Below are 17,395 nucleotides of genomic sequence, written 5' to 3' on the forward strand. Positions count from 1 at the left end.
TTCTTTATCTTTCTTGGATATAGAAGGCTGATTAGAGTAGTTTTTGTTGTTTGTTTGTTTTTTTTAGCTAACCCAAATAGAAAGTTAGGATTAAATCCAATCTAACAAATCTGTTAAGAGAAAAAAATCCTTCTTAGATGAAGCAACCAGATCTTTATCATCAAGCATCCTTGTTCTATACGACCAAAAGAGAGCTTGAGGGACATTGCGCCAGGATCGCTCAGCACGATATAATCAACATCGGTTGTCTCTGACTAAAGGAGTGATCCATCACCTATCCTCATAATGCTTTACGAGCGGGATGATTTTGACAGGAGCAATGTCATCTAGCACTTTCAATAATAAGAAGTTCCAGCTATTGACAGCAGTTTCAACGTCTGGAAGCTGGAGAGTGGGCAGCAGAGAAGCAATCTTTTCTGAAAATGTATCCTGATTAATCCAGCCTCTTTTGGTAATAAACTGTGGGTGAAGAATACGTGGGCAGCTGGGTAGAAGAGAAACAAAGCACATGAAATAAGAAAATGATCAGACCAAGGCACAGGACGACAAGACAGTTTAGGAGGAAAGGCTATCATAACAGAAGAAGTAACAAAGATTAAATCAAGAGAATGCCCTAGTTTATGAATCAGAAAAGAGGCAATCTAACACCAGCCTAAAGCATCCATGATACTCAGGAAAGAGGAACAGGCCGCTGATGGAGGAACAGCATCAATGTGCAAGTTAAAGTCACCAAGAACAATCATATTGTTTAGATTAGCTTTAGAACATAACAGCTGCTCAAAGAAAGAAAAAGAATTAGACTGAAGAATATTTGGAGGACAATAAATGACACAAGTTCAAATAATTAGTGCTCACAACCATGGTCTCAAGATGGGACTTGTCACTTAGATTTTCAGTAGAAATCTGCAGAGAATCTTTAAATATCACGGCTAAATCTCCACCACACCCTCTCTTTCTGGGTTGGGAAAGTAAAATTGCTTATCTGTAATAGGTGTTATCCCAGGACAGCAGAATGTAGTCCTCACATATGGGTGACGTCACTGGACGGAGCCCTATTGCGGAAAACTGTCAAAGTTTCTAGAAACTTTTCACTGGTCCACTGAGCATGCCAGCATGCCATGATTCCTCGAGCCACAGGGGTCTCCCTTCAGTCTCGTTTGTAGCAATAAGCTTTAGCCAAAAAATAAAATAATAAAAAACGTTTCGAACCCAACTCCGCGGGGTGGCGGGTGGGTTTCATGAGGACTACATCCTGCTGTCCTGGGATAATACCTATTACAGGTAAGCAATTTTGCTTTATCCCAGGACAAGCAGGATGATAGTCCTCACATATGGGTGATTAGCAAGCTACAGGCTGAGTCATCTTTGTGTTGGACCAACAGCGTTCAACTAGTGCAACGGGCACAACAACTGGTGCACTGTTGGAAAAATGAGGAAGCCTGAAATCACAGCAGGTTGGATGTGGAAGGAGTTGGGATTATACTGGAAATAAGTTCTTTAAGACAGATTGTCCAAAGGCTGAAATTTGTCATCCTTCCTTGCCCAAGCAGTAATGGGCTGTAAATGTGGGAAGAGAGCTCCACATTGCAGCCTTCCATATGTCAGCAATCGGTACAGAACGATAGTGTGCTACTGAGGTTGCCATTGCTCTGAGTGCACCTTTACTCGTCCCTGGAGAAAAAGGCCTGCTTTTTCATAGCAGAAGTCTATACAATCTGCTAGCCAGTTAGAGAGTGTTTGTTTGCCCACTGCCATACCCAGTTTGTTTTTGTCAAAAGAAACAAACAGCTGGGTGGATTTCCTATGGACTCTAGGCGGTCTAGATAATACGCTAGTGCACGTTTACAGTCCAAGGTGTGTAAAACTCTTTCGCCTTCGTGAGAGAGAGGGTTTGGAAAGAATGTGGGCAAATTTATAGACTGATTCAAGTGGAAATCGGTAACCACCTTGGGAAGGAATTTAGGGTGAGTACGGAGTACCACTCGGTCATGTAGGAACCTGGTATAGGGAGAGTATGTGACAAGTGCTTGTAATTCATTAACTCTTCTAGCAGATGTAATAGCTACTAGGAAGAGAACTTTCCATGTAAGAAATTTAACATCGCAGGAATCTATGGGCTCAAAGGGAGAATGCATGAGCCTTGCTAGTACTACATTAAGGTCCCATTTTGTGACTGGTGGCCGTAAAGGGGGGTTTAAGTTGAATTAAACCTCTCATAAACCTACTGACAAGGGGTTGCGCTGATAACAGGGCATCCCCTACTCCCTTGTGGTAGGTAAGCTGAGATAGCACTCAGGTGTACCCTTACCAACGAAGTCTGGAGACCAGAGTCGGAAAGGTGCCAGAGAGATAGTCTAATAAAGATGACGTGGGGCAGGAAAAAGGGTCAATACTTTTCTGTGTGCACCACGTGGTGAATCTTTTCCACTTACAACGATAGGATTTTCATGTGGAAGACTTTCGTGAAGCTACAAGCACTTGAGCGACATTAGTTGAAAGATTGAGTGGTCGCAGGATCAAGCTTTCAATATCCAGACTGTGAGGGATAGGGTTTGAAGGTTGGGATGGCGCAACCTGCCCTGATCCTGAGTTATAAAAGTGGGAGCTGTGCCCAGGCGAATTGGTTCCCTGATCGAAAGGTCAAGGAATATGGGAAACTGTTAAAGACCTGCTCCCCAAAGGGGAGGAGTTAGCAATCTGTTATAGATTTGCTCCCCCAGAGGGGAGGAGTTAGTAATCTGTTATGAATCTGGCTGCTGTATACTCCCGTTGAAGGAGGAGTTAACAATCTGTTAGCAATCACCCCACGTTCACCCTGCCAGGAGTAGCAATCTGTTAGTGCTCTGCTCTTCCAGAGGGAAGGAGTAGCAACTGTTATGCTTTGTTCCTGTAGAAAGATGAACCAGCAACCTGTATGATCCCCATGGGGAGATAGCTATCTGATATGGATCAGCTTCCACAGAGAGAGGAGTAATGGTCTGATGTGGCTTGGCTCCCACAAATGAGAATACCGCTCTATTAGTGTAGGAGTAACACTTAGTAGAAATAGTGAATCCCTGGGCAGATGGCAGCACCCTCAAGTGGAGATCCTGAGAGGGACCACTGGCTAGCTCTTTATTAGATTGGAAGTAGAACCACCAGAGGTGGCAGTAGTGAGTTGATATGCCTGGCAGGGCTGAAGTCCCTCTGATACTGGAACTACGATCTCTGAGTTGCTGAGCTGTAAGGAGAGACTATAGGTAGTGAGTAGACAGGGTAAGCTGGGCATAACCAGCGGTAGATGATACACTCACAATTGTAGATCTTTGTAGTGTCTTCTGTATGCAACAGAGTCTTCAGTATTCAGGAACAGGAGCCGCAGGCGAGTACTGGTTTCTAAAGACAGTATGAAATAGAACTCACAATATCTGTGTATGGGATGGCTTCTGGAATAGAAGAGAGGCTAGAAGAGATTTAGGAACGAGCGAGTACTGGTTCCTATCTGTTAATCTGTAATAGTAATCCATAAGACATAGGTATGCGATATCTTCTGAGGAAGAAGAGAGAATGAGAGAGGAATTAGGAACATAGACCCTCGTGGAGCGAGTACAGATTCCTATCTGCAATGGGAACTCACGATCTCCGTACCTGCGATAACGTCAGACTGAAGGGAGCCTTAGCGATTAGGAACAATGGCCCTTGTGAAGCGAGTACCGGTTCCTGTCTGTAATAGGGCTCACTGTGTTCACGTCTGCGATCGCCTCAAGGCAATAGGAGTCTTCGGGAACGTAGGCCCTCAAGGAGCGAGTACCGGATCCCATCCAACAATCTGAAATCAAGAATAGAGAGAGCGGAGCCCCCGAAGAGCGGGTACTCCTGGTAAATTTGAAAAGGCCGAGCAGTGGAGAAGAATTCCCCTTGCTGACTCGGAACGTAGTTGCAAGTAGCGTGGACTGCCGTAGCAAGTCCCTTTGGGAGTTCCTTACTAACTCGCTTGTAGTTAGCAAACAAAGACCTTTTAAATTGAAAACGGATGACGTCATTACGGTGAGACGCCCCCGAGGTTCGCGCCCTTGCTGGTACAAAGTCTGGAGCATGAGCGCCCTTACATCATCAGGAACATGGTGGATCCGTAGCGTCAAGCCAGTCCGAGGATACCGGGACCAAGAGGCGGGGAGAAGCCGTGGCTGCATCTGTTCATCTGAGCCGAAGGGAGTCGCCACAAAGGTAGAGAGGGTGGAGCGAGGGCAAGAATAGGCACGAACACCAGAGAAACAATACTTAGAGGCCAATACGGGGCTATGAGTATCATTGACCCTTTGTCCTGTTGTAGCTTCACTAGAGTTTTGGTTATTAGCGGTATCGGGGGATACACGTATAGAAGACCTGAGTTCCAGGGGCGAACAAAGGCGTCCTTGGCTAACTGGTTTCTCTGTTTGTGCAGGGAGCAGAATCTGTCCACTTTGTGATTCAGCTTGGATGCAAAGAGGTCCACTGTTGGTAGACCCCAACGTTGAAATATCCTGGTCACTACTAAAGGATCCAGAAACCACTCATGAAGTTGGAACTGACGACTGAGGCAGTCTGCAACTACGTTGTGAATGCCCGCCAGATAAGTGGCCTGGAGAAACATGGAATGTGTCAGGGCCCAGTCCCAAATTTGTACGGCTTCTTGGAAAAGGAGATAAGAGCTCGTGCCTCCTTGTTTGTTCAGGTATCACATGGCAACTGTGTTGTCTGTTTGTATTAACACAGTCTTGTGTAAAAGGCAGTCCTTGAACTCATAGAGAGCATAACATATAACTCGAAGCTCCAAGAAGTTGATTTGGAAAGTTGCTTTGAGTTTTGTCCAAGTACCTTGAGTCTTAAGACCTTCTGAATGTGCTCCCCAACCCAAGGTGGATGCATCTGTAGTTAAGGTTACTTGTGGAACTGGTTGCTGGAAAGGTAGGCCTTCGAGCAAATTGTTCGTGTTCGCCCACCAGAGGAGAGATGAACATAATTGGTGGGATATCTGAATTGGAGATGACAGTGGTTGAATGGCTTGGAGCCACTGAGATTTCAATGTCCACTGCGTTATTCTCATGGCTAATCTGGCCATAGGAGTGACATGAACTGTAGAAGACATGTGGCCGAGCAGAGTGAGGAACTGATGGGCTGTCGCTGTTCACTTTGTGCGCAGAGAGTTCGCTAAAGTGGACAGAGTCTCTGCGCTGTCTTTTGGGAGGAAGGCTTTGGATACAGTGGTGTTCAATTCTGTTCCGATGAATTGCAGAAAGTGAGATGGTAGAAGATGGGATTTTTGGTAGTTTATTAGAAGTCCCAACGAGTGAAGCAGATTGATTGTGCATTTGAGCGAGTTGAGAGCTCCTTGTCTTGATTGGCTTTTGATGAGCCAGTCGTCAAGGGAATACATGTACGCTTTCCTTGCGTAGATGGGCCGCTGCCACTGCTAGGCACTTTGTGAATACTCTGGGTGCTGAGGCAAGTCCGAATGGCAGTACTCAGTATTGAACGTGTTGTTGACACATCAGAAAACGCAGGAACTTGCGGTGAGGGAAAAATATTGGAATGTGAACGTAAGCGTCTTGAAGATCCGGAGAACAGAGCCAATCTCCTGTTTGAAGAAGTGGAAGCATGGTGCCTAAGGATACCATCCTGAATTTTTCCTTCCGTAGAAATTAGTTGAGTTTTCGGAGGTCTAAGATGGGATGTAGGCCTCCTGTTTTCTTTGGAATGAGAAAATAGCGGGAGTAGAATCCTCTGCTCTACTCGAGGTATTTTCGGAGGCGGCTCGATGGGCATCGATGGCGCTCCGGGCATTGATCCGAGATCGGGTTCGAAGCGCTCCGATGACTGTGCCAATGTTTTTCACAATGCTCGGTGCCTTTTTTCCTCGAGCACCGAAGTGGATTTTATAGATGACCGAGATGCAGTCGGAGATGATCGGTCATTACTTCCATTGGGACGACATCTTGTTCTTAAGTACTAACTTTTTAGCTGCTCCAGCCGCAGACGACTGTGTTGAAGTTGACGTCGATGGAAGTAACTGAAGATAGAAGAGATGTTCTATCTTCTCCAGACAGGCCCGCCTGCCTTTGGCTGTCATCTCGGCACACTGGACATGTCGATACCTTGTGTCCCTCACCCAAGCACAAAACACATTCAACGTGCGGGTCCATAATGGACATGGTGAAAGGACAATTCGGGCATTTTTTAAAACCGGTTGCCATTTTGAAGGCTGGACAGCCATCAACGGCCTTCTGACTAGAAAAATGAGAAAAACGGTATCGACCGGAGAAAATATGATTACTCACCAAATGGTGGAGAAAGGGAGACTCCTATGAAGGGGATAAATTTGAAAAATGTTTAAACTTTTTCGGCTGAGGAAAATAGTGTGTGAAAACTATCATACGGGGCTCCTTCACAGAGAGGCTAATAGCAGCGCGGAAAAAAGAAGACTGAAGGGAGACCCCCTGTGGCTCGAGGAATCATGGCATGCTGGGCATGCTCAGTGGACTCAGTGTGCCAGTCAAAAGTTTCTAGAAACTTAGACAAAGTTTCCGCAATAGGATTCCATCCAGTGATATCAACCATATGTGAGGACTATCATCCTGCTTGTCCTGGGATAAACTATAAGATATCCAAAAAGACAAATTTGATTAAGCACAATATTGTCTGAGGCTAACAACCAAGATTCTGTAAGGCAAACAAAGTCAGGCTTATTGTCCCCAAACAAATCATAGATCACATTAAATTCCTTTCTAAGAGACGGAACATTGATAAGCATAAAATTAACGTTAAGCTTCGTGGCTAAAACAGAGCAAGATAGAGAAATGGGTTTGTAGCAAGATGGCGGTAGGCCATCCCAGTTAAATACCTTAAGAGGGCAGATCGCCATTCCTGCCGTGGCCCATGACTACCTGAATAGTATTAGGAGCTAAATCAAGAGACAAGTCTAACTGAACATATTCCCGAGCACTCTCTGCCCTTGTCATGCACGAAGGAGTGAACAAATTTTGTTGCGCTCCTTCGGGCAAGCGGCGCTTCAGCATCAGCTGCCAGCTATTGCCCCCCCCCACTCAGATGACATCAGTAGGGAGGCATGACCCAAAGGCTCCGATGACAACTGTTCCAGCGGCTGGAGAAAGTTCTGTGGAGGTAGCCAATCCTTTCCCATGGTGGCAAATGAAACAGGCTGCAAGGCTTTTCCTGAAGGCAGCAGTAAATATTAAATATTGTTCCTTTTCTCTTCTCCCCTTTGCTTACTAGTTAGCTCGAAGGTGGTGCCTTTCATCCAGAGATTATGTCTGGATGAAAGGTACTATACAAATTATTATAGTAGAACGGGGTATGGGAACTCTTACAGCTTCCTATTCTCCAGCATTCCCATTTAACATGTTCATCCTTTTTATATTTCTTGCTTCAGAAATTCTCAATCAGATAATTGTACAGTGGTACAAAGATGAGGCAAGCAGTCAAGAAAATGAAGACATTTGAATTGTTAGGAAATTTAGCTTAAAGTTGATCAAAATCAAATTGGATTGCAGCAGGTAACAAGAGGTTAGTGATGGACAGATGATAAAATATAAGGTATCCAAGCTACAAAGACCACATTATTGATGAAGGAAAAGTCTTCCAATTTCAATAAGTCATCAGTGAACAGTGAAAGAAACTCATTCTTTACTCACCTCAACATAGGAAATTGGAAATATTCCTATTTTCTCTCCCAGCATTCCTTCAGCCCAGTTTTCATCTACCCGGCGAATAACTGTCAAAACGTCATCCTATAGAAAAATGCAGCAATTATTTCTCCTGTTATCAGAAAGGTTCTGCTTAATTTCCCACATCAATAAATTACATTTTGGATGCAAAATGTCATGCATCAAGGCTCTCTGGCAGCTGCTTGACAATAAAAACCTACTATTTTCAAACCTAACCTATTTTTCCATATGTCTTTCATCCTCTCAGGAGTCCTTCAGTTAACATAGATACCCATCATACCCCTAGATTCATCAAAATGCTATAATTTCGCATGGATAATGCCTGCAATAAGAAAGGGGCGTGGTTATGAATTTTAGAATTATTGCACCATGCACTACCTTACCGCTTCGCATAGGTAGTTTACCAGAACATGCGGTAAAGTTTTCGCACCCCACGATACTCTCTTCTTCTCCCCCCCCCCCCCCGTGATAATGGGGGGGGGGAGAGAGAGAGAGAGACAGACACATAGATTCTTTATAAGGCCTTCATAGTAGTGAACTATTTATATCACTACAGGAGGGCCAGCTAGTAACTAGAGGTGAGGTTTTGGAGGTGGTCTAGGGTCTTGGGGCCAGTTTTACATGCAGAGTGAGACAAACTAACAATACAGTAGACCGCATCAGTGAAGATCTGACATCATTTGGAGTGAGTAAAGTCACACAAAGATGAGATTTCTACAGTCGTCTCTCACCCTAGCTTGATGGACTCTCTACCAAGGTTCTATCAAGCTAGGGTGAGAGAAAATCGAAGAAATCTCATCTTTGTGTAACTTTACTCACTCCAAATGATGTAAAATCTTCACTGAGGTCTACTGTGCTGTTTGTACGTCTCACTCTGCATATAAAACTGGCCGCAAAACCCTAGACCACCACCAAAACCTCACCTCGAGTTACTAGCTGTCCCTCCTTTAACAGTATAAATAGGTGACTACTATGTGTGCCACCCAAGAGACTCTCTCTCTCTCTACTCCACCCTACTCCTGAAGCCCAAAAATGCCCGGAATGCAATTTGCAATCTTTAGCATTATGGACGTTTTGGGCATTTCGCACAGGTTAACACCAGGAAAAAAGTTGTAGTTATTTCCGGCGTTAAAAGTGTGCAAATAGCATGCGTTACGCTATCGCACAGTGCGATAATGACCCTCATTTTCATTAATCCCACCCAAACCCCTCCCCAATCCTGCCCCTTTGAAAAATTTGCATTCACGCCATGCATTACCATAACTATCGTGGGTGTTAACACCATAAAACATTTTGATGAATGACCCTGTAAATCAATTATCTTGGGTTCTTCTGAGCAGATACTGCCTACTCTCCTGCAATGAGCAATTTTCTCTTTGTTTTTGACTGGGCTTAAGATAGTTCTAAGACTCAAAAGCTGAACTCCATATACCAGTAAAAGTTTCAAGTGCTAAGTAAACTTAAATAGCTTATTTGCTAACTTTTCCCACAGAAATGCTAGGTGTTTATAAATTGTAAATTTAGGTTTCTATTTTCCAGCTAATTAGGGGTCTTTTGGGGATACTGAAAATCTGTGTTTATTCATGTTTTTGCAGCACAGGTGTTATTGTTGGGTACCTATTTCCAGTTGAATCAAATACATGGCCCACGCCGGCCATCCATTGCTCCTACCATGTGACAGAGGCCAGCCAATGGCACCAATAGCCTGTTACATGGTAAGGGCAAAGGGCCATCGGTGCCATTTTGATTACTAGCAGCCGACAGCCCAAGAGTGGGAGATCGCTCCCGGGACCCCTGCTGGACCACCAGGGAATTTCGGCAAGTTGTTTTTTTTGGGGGGGGGGGTTGCAATGAATTAAATTTGAAGGGTTGGGGTGGGTTTGGGGTTTGTTTTTTTTACAACCCCCATCTGCCCCCCCCCCCCCGGTTTCAGGCTTCATTTCGGAGGAGCAGACAAAATAAAATCGGCCCAAACCACGGGAAAACGAAATTTCCCGCAGCGGGTCAATAACGAAGGCCGAACCAAAAGGTTCGGCTGAAAATTTAATCTGATTGGTGAATGAAAGAGGAAGCGGGCTTAGCCTTGTCCTCATTCACCAATCATGGAAAAAAAAATAAAACATCTCCTAAAAATAAGCCCTAACCGATTTTTCGGAGCTAAAAATATAAGACCTGTCTTATTTTCGGAGAAACACGGTAGTTTGCTCCTGTGTTTCCTGTCTGGTCCTAGTCTTGCTCTTGTTTCAGTGGGTGCCTTCTGTTCTTGCAACAGCTTCCCAGATCTTGTGGGCATTTTCAAGTTTCCTGCTAGGTCCTATTGGTCACCTGCACCTGAGGGCTCAACCCAATGGGAAAATGGCTGGTACAAGCAGAAGATATCCTGTATCCATTCAAGCCTGTCTTGTCTGTGTCCAACCCACTCTTGCTTCTGGAGTAAGCACTCCAGCAGTACACCCCAATATATACAGGCAACTTCAAGAACACAAGTGCAAATGCAAGATAGCAATATATTATTTCACAGAGGCAAACAATGATCGTCTCCTCCCAGTCAACTAACATGTGAGATGAGGGCTTCAGAATGTGACTTTATAGAATATATTCTGGAAGAATAAATTAGCATAGGTTGACCAGATAATTCTAGCATATTTTCACCCAAGGTTAGGATTTTTTTTTTTTTTTTTAGTGTTCTTTAAATAGATAGTTTTAGTCTTTCTAAAGCCAAAACACTTCAAATCTCAAAGTGCTTTGGGATACAAAATTTAATTTAAAAAAAAATGTGACCACCATAAATTGCCTCTGTAGGTACACAGATAGCGCTAATGCATTCTGATTACTAATTAGAAAACACATACCCAGCAAGGGTTTTGAGTCATTCAGTAAGTAGAGAAAACTTACAGAGAAAAGATTCCTTCGACATGTATCAATATTATTCTATAAATAAGAAAATCAGATGTTGCAAGCTTTATTGAGTAAGATAAAACAAATTCAGAGAGTTGTTTGAGAAGATCATCATCTAATCATCTTCAGAAAGTAAACACAAATTTAAATTAACAAGAACTTAAAAAAAAAAAAAAAGTATGCAGTTTTTCACATTAAGATCTTGATTTACCAAGGTTAATTTGCCCCAACCCCACCCCATTCAGTGTCCATAGGAAAAACACACCTCAGTAAATCAGATCCCAAGTGTACATTTTATACCTATGGCAAATAAAACAGTTGCTTGATTGATTTATCTTAGAAGATTAGAAGACAAGTAGCATCTGTTCAGGTTGGAAATGGGAAATTAATTGCCAGTGTTTAAGCTATCAGCAGTGAATTCTGGAGATTTTTCTATTCTGTATACATAGAGAGACAAGGTAAAAGAATTGAAATTTTGCAAGGAACTTTTTCTCATCTTTCTAAACAGGTCAAACAAACAATTGAGGCCCAGTTACAGTGCAGGAGGGTGATAACAGTAATTTGGAAACATACCAATTAAAAGCACCAGCTGAGGTCGGCCTATTTGTGGAACATTTCAAGGCATCTGTGAGCTTTATTCTAGAGACTAGCAGGAGCAGAGTTTTGAGGCTGCATTTCCAAAATCTTCTCACACTGTTCTTTAATTTAGGAGTTCTCATCCCAGTTCTAGGAGCACACCTATCCAATCAACATTCAAGGATATCCACAATGAATATGCATGAGACAGATCTGCATACAGTGGAGGCAAGACAAGCAAATCTCTCATATGCATATGCATATTCATTAAATATCCTGAAAACCCAACTGGCTAGATGTGTCCTGGCTAGATGTGTCCTGTGGCCAGGGCAACAGAAAAAAAAGAAAGGCTTTTCTTGATCTTCGTGCAAAGCCAAGGTGGTCCAAACAGGGGTTTGCTTTGTTTCTTAAATTTCCTTGCAAATTTACTATTTCTTATCAAAGTACTCAATAGAACTATTTTATTTAAGCTTTGATACATTTCTTTTAGAGGGCTAAACACAGCTTGCAACTGCCTCCAGCACCTACTGGGACTTTTATTTGTTAATTGTATGAGGTAGATCAAATGTTCTTAGTTCACTTTAAAATTAAGACAGCTGCAAGGTCTACTTATAGTTATGTGTTTTGCTTTCCTTACTTTACTCTATATAGCTTAGACTTTCCACTAATACTACTACGAGTTTGATGAGATTATTACTAATTTTCTTTGGGGTTTTTTTGTTAAACGATTTTTTAAAAAATAAATAGCTGGGTTCTTATTTGTTTAAGGAATGTGAGATTTGGTCTCTATTACAACATTGAAGAACTAATATTCCACATAAAAGGTCAAACTGATGTTTTTCATGAAGTACAGGAGAATGTTTGGATCCTTAATATGTATGCAACAATTACTTATTTTTGTAAACAATCACAAAGCATGATATGGGCTGGCCCGGGGGCTCATTAACATTATGCCATGCAAAAGGTCCCTGGCTCAAACCCCAAATCAGGTCTACCAAGCTCCAGGTTAACATGGCTGGGGATATTGCAGAGGCAGCATTCACAATCCCCGAGGAGTGGGGGGTAAGAGGAGTCATGAACATTGCTTACAGGTGACACCTGATAGCCAGATTCAATTCCCATGAATGCAGGATCCCAGGAGGACCCCTGGTACATAGATGGCCCTCGACCCAGGATATTCATTACAATGTCCAGACTAGGTATTGTTGGAAGAAGGGAAAATCCCAAAGCAGTTGCAAATATAAGCTCATGGCACTAATTCCCTGCCCTGATTCCTACTGAGGTAGAAGTACAAGAGAGGAGGAGGAAATTGTTGGGTCAAAAAAAAAAGAAAATCAAGATGTATGATTTGTTAGAAGTTCTGAGGGAGACAAGATTGGGAAAGCAATAGGGTCATGACCTCAAGAAACCTTAACTCAGCTAATTTTCAGCTTCACTCTGGGTATACTTAACTGGTTACAAACTCGCATAGTAATGTATAACAGTATTAAACTTGGTTCTGTACAGTTGTGGAAAAACTGATATTGATTACAAATTTTAAAAAAGGATGATGCTTACAAGCATACGATCAACTGCAAGCAGCTGAACTATGTCAAGCTTTAATAATCAATTCAGCTGTACTGGTTCCTTTAATGGTTAATTGTACCATCAGTTATAAAAGGTGAAGGAAGAGAGTCTAGATGCCATAGTTTCTTGCATTTATTGTACAATTTTAGGCATCAATTCACTTTTTACTGTGGCTGGGAGCAGCGAGAAATCTTGAGCTGTCTAGCATGTTTGTTCTTGCAGCATTTTAAGAGCAGTCCCACACACCAATCTTGCTACTAACCTAAAGGCAACTGTAAAGAAAACTCCAAGCCACAACTAAAAATAGCTTTTTTTTTTTAAGAGAACACGCCATCATTTTTCTAATATTCCTGCTCAGTCTTGCATGCTGTGTCACTATGTGGGCGAGAAGTATGTGCAGGGGAGAAGTAAACCATATATATTAATAATCTAAGACAAGTACAATGGAAGAAGCTATTTTTAGAAATCCCATTTTTTGTTCTTAAAACAAAAGAAAATACTATGTTCTCTGGCAACTGATGGGAGAGAGAAGCAGGGAGGTAGAATGTGTTTGTTAGTGGGGGGGGGGGGGGGGGGGGGGACAGAAGTGAATACCATGCAGCATGCAGCACTATTGGGTAATCCTTAGCAACCAGTCCACACAGCTAGAATGCTCCTGCAAGCGAATCCATGTAGACCAACTAGAAGAGAAGAAAATGTGGCTCTGTACTAAGGGGTAAGTTCCGGTTTCTAGAGCTAAAAAATGTGTGCTTCCAGGGTTGATGAAGACATTGAAATACATATAAATACCAACAAGCAGAGGTATAAATAGGCAGATCCCAGGAGACAAAAAAAAAAAAAAAAAGATAATTCCTCTCCCCACCCCAATAAAACCTTAGAATCTCCTTTTGCAAAGTGAATTAGGAAAACATCTCAAAATTCTTGACCAGTATTTTCTCTTAAAGTGGGAACTCTGGCAATAAGTATCTGTACGAGATAGCTCTGCATCTCACAGTCTCTGTGTTTTAGGATGACTTTTCAGGAGTCGATTTCACAGAATAGAGCCTTCTTATTGACCAATAAGGAGAGCTACTGAAAGAATTAGCCCAGCTTTGTGTTCAGTTTCTTTTGCAAATGGGGATCACTTTAAAAGGGAAGCACCATTAAATTAAATTCAACAAGGAAGGGGATGTAATTTGGATAAGTTCTTGGAGGAGAAGTCCATTAACTGCTATTAATCAAGTTTACTTAGGGAATAGCCACTGCTATTAATTGCTTCAGTGGCATGGGATCTTCTTAGTGTTTGGGTAATTGCCAGGTTCTTGAGGCCTGGTTTTGGCCTCTGTTGGAAACAGGATGCTGGGCTTGATGGACCTTTGGTCTGACCCAGCATGGGAATTCCTTATGTTCTTACGAGGTGTTTCCTCAATTAAATGCAGAAAATACCGTAGGGAATTGAACTCACTTCCTTAAGTCAAGCCTGAAGAAATCAAATATCATGACTGCGAAGAGAATTTTTATGTCCAGAAGTTTCAGTACTGCCCAATAAGGTTATCAATGCCCTTGGTTTGAAAATTTGAATGTTACAAAAAACTATGCAAACTCTCTGAATAGTTATAGCAAGATTGCCTCTGTTAATGCTTCCAATTCAACCTAACAAAAAGTGAAATTCATCATTATTTCTTTACCTTTGAAAACGGTAAACAATCTTTGTCAGCTTCCTTATCTTTCACTTCAAAGTCATAAAGTGCTTTGCACTGAGGCGGAGGTTGAGGTAAAGGTTTAATAATTTGAACAAAGTTAGTAGGGAAAAAGCCGTGGACGCCATTGATTTCGCCATGGTACCAATTCTCATCAACTTGCCGGCGTAAAATGATGACATCGCCTTTGTTGAATTTTAAATCTCCGGGCTCTTTTCCCTCGTAGTTGTACAGTGCTTTGGCACACGGTAACTGAGGTACACCCTAAAAAGAAAATAAAAGATGGTTTTAAAAGTTGAAATCTGTCCCTTTCCAATAATTCGATAACCAAAAATGCTAAGTTAAAAAACAAAAGACAAAAGTCTTCCCGTTTTACATAGCATCCTTCCCCCCAAAAATGCAGCCTGCTTTACAACAGAGAACCACAAACACTGCAGGTATGAACACAAGACCACAACTAGTTATGATAGAACATCAAGTTAAATACCTTATTTATAGAATCAATTTGCTACACATATTTCACCAAGCACTCATCAATTTCAAGCATATTTATCAAGTCTGTCACTACTGGCTCCATCAGAACCACAATTAAAAAGTAATTTGGTAACAACCTGCATAAGAAAGTTGGCAAATATGTGCTTAAGTTACAATTTTCAAAGCAAATGTATGCATGTATGATTGCTTTGAAAGTTTCCTGCACTATTAAACCTGTTAATTTGTATGCAGAAACTTTACATGTGTACTTTTGAAAATCCAGAAGTATGCATGTAACTCCAAACTCTGCCCCAGGGAATGCCTCCACACAGTCCAGGTAAACTTATGCGTGTACAGGACGCAAGCATGTAAGTTTACCCACATATCAGCCGGGCAATTCTCTAACAAGCCATTTCCACGAGTAAAGCACAGTTTTACCTGCAATAAGAGTTCATCATGTATCAGTATCAAACAAAATGTTTTAGTAATATTGAGGTCCATATTTAGCAGTTGGGATGGCAAAATTAGCTGCTGCTGAATATACCCAACTATCATAGTGAGTCAGATAAGTTTATCCGGCTAACAAACGGAATGCTCTTCAGCTGTCCTACAGTTATCAGGATAACACAGTTGGATATACACTGCTAAACCCTGCAACCCCCACTCCACTCTCCCAGACTGCCCTTGACATATCCAGATAGATTTTCAGCCGGCTAAAGAAAAAACCAAACAAAAAGAAACCAAAAACCATACTGCTATGTCAGGGGAGACCAGACCAGCAGGATATTCAAATCCTGGCATTTGTTCGGCTAAGTGCCAAAATTAGCTCGACAAAGGCACTGAATATGGACCTCCATGTTAGGCAGATGCAGAAAGATGCGTTCAGCCGAACGCACAGTTTTAACAACATTTAAACGCACATTTTCTACATGCAAGACTTACTGCTGATGCAGCAAGGAAATCTGCAAGCAGATAAGGTGCGTTTAAAACTGTGAGTACTGCTTAGTGCCCTCGCATAGAAATCCCATGGAAATGAGGGCATTAAGCAGTACTCCCCAATGCAGAGAGGTGTGCTGGCCCTAACTTAGGTTCTTGTTAATTCTAGAAACTTTGCTCCTAGTCAGAGGTGTAGTAAATTTTCTCATTTTGCTGTGCTGGCACAGAAAAACCAGGAACAAGCGAAAAAAAAAAATTCCTGTTTGCTAGATAGCTGGATAAGCCCAGACTTATCTGGCCAACAGTAAAGGGAAAAAAAGAAAAATGTTTTGCCTGCGACTTCTCCACCCACATACACACACACTTCCTGAGTTAAAATGTGCATTAGATCTCTGACGAACGCATGTTTGCAGTCAGCGCACTTTTTTTTTTTTTTTTTTTTTTAAATCTCCTGATGCATTAGCATACTGCATTGGGAGTTTAAAAAAATGATAATAAGCCAGGAACAGTCTGGCATACTGTAAATGGTTAAGAATGAAAAGTCCAACATTGCCTGCTGTATTGGACTCTACTTGCATCCAGGTGTGCTGATGCTGTGAGTTTTTCAGAGCTGTGGTATTTTCCAAGTAGCAAGCATACATGCCTCTACACAATAAATATCATTAAACCAAGTTGTAGGCGATTACCTTTTTATAGGACTAACAATTTTTAACTAGCTTTCAAAAATGCAATAAAAAGGTTATCACCTGCCTCGTTTGTTGAACTTTACTTCAACGTAATTCAATACACTAACACAACTTCACTCATAAAGCTGTTGAACTATAGCATGTGTACCATGTGCAAAATACAATCAAGTCATTCACCAAGAATGGCAATTATATACCAAATCTTTATAACAGTGACATTTTCTAAATATGTAATTTCATCACTTCCCCTGCTCCAAAACACAGACAAGCCTCAACTCAAATGAGAAGCATCATCTTTGGAAGCAGACCCTATAAAAATACCCTTTTTGTTCTGAAATCTTAGTGAATGCTCCAAGAAAAAAGAATTTTTGTTAAGTCACTAACAATAAAGTTAAGCCCTTTCCTTCTTTTCAATATATGAACACAGGATGTATCCTTGAATTTACAGCAGTCTGACAATGGAGGAGGAGAAAGGAAACCAGCAGCTGAACAGCTGTGTCCTCATGAGCCAGCATTGTTACGGTACAGGATAGCACAGACTACAGTGACATAACTCAGCTACAGCAAAGTAACTCTCGCATTGTACACTTCATGCTTCCTGTTACTGGGGAAAGCAGACAGTCATTCAGGAGCGCAAGGTTTTAATTAAGGTATCTTCAAAAGGATACTGTTAAACAGAGAAGTTAGAATTTCCCACTAGAGAAATTACCACTATAGAGGTAACTCAGGTAGATTTAAATGAAGAGCAAATAAATGAATGCTTCAAAATTACCCGACTTCCCTCTGTATTTGCCTTTTTTTTTTCTTTTTTTTTTTTTAAGGTAACAGAACTTAAGATGCTAATCCCCTTTCCCACTAACCCAAGCAGGGATAGGAG

At 41.8% G+C, this 17,395-nt stretch overlaps 1 protein-coding gene across 1 annotated transcript in view; it reads right to left on the reverse strand.

Annotated features, from left to right (window-relative positions):
• SH3RF1 (SH3 domain containing ring finger 1) overlaps window positions 1-17,395 on the reverse strand; it is a 321,835-nt gene that overhangs the window by 139,826 nt on the left and 164,614 nt on the right. The window contains exons 3-4 of the mRNA XM_029573678.1: window positions 14,411-14,686; window positions 7,671-7,766 (exon numbers count right to left, since the gene is read on the reverse strand). Of these exons, the coding sequence (XP_029429538.1) occupies window positions 7,671-7,766; window positions 14,411-14,686 (372 nt within the window). The remainder of the gene's footprint in view (window positions 1-7,670; window positions 7,767-14,410; window positions 14,687-17,395) is intronic.

Source organism: Rhinatrema bivittatum, chromosome 1, assembly GCF_901001135.1.
Source record: "Rhinatrema bivittatum chromosome 1, aRhiBiv1.1, whole genome shotgun sequence".
In the NCBI taxonomy this organism is placed as follows: domain Eukaryota; kingdom Metazoa; phylum Chordata; class Amphibia; order Gymnophiona; family Rhinatrematidae; genus Rhinatrema; species Rhinatrema bivittatum.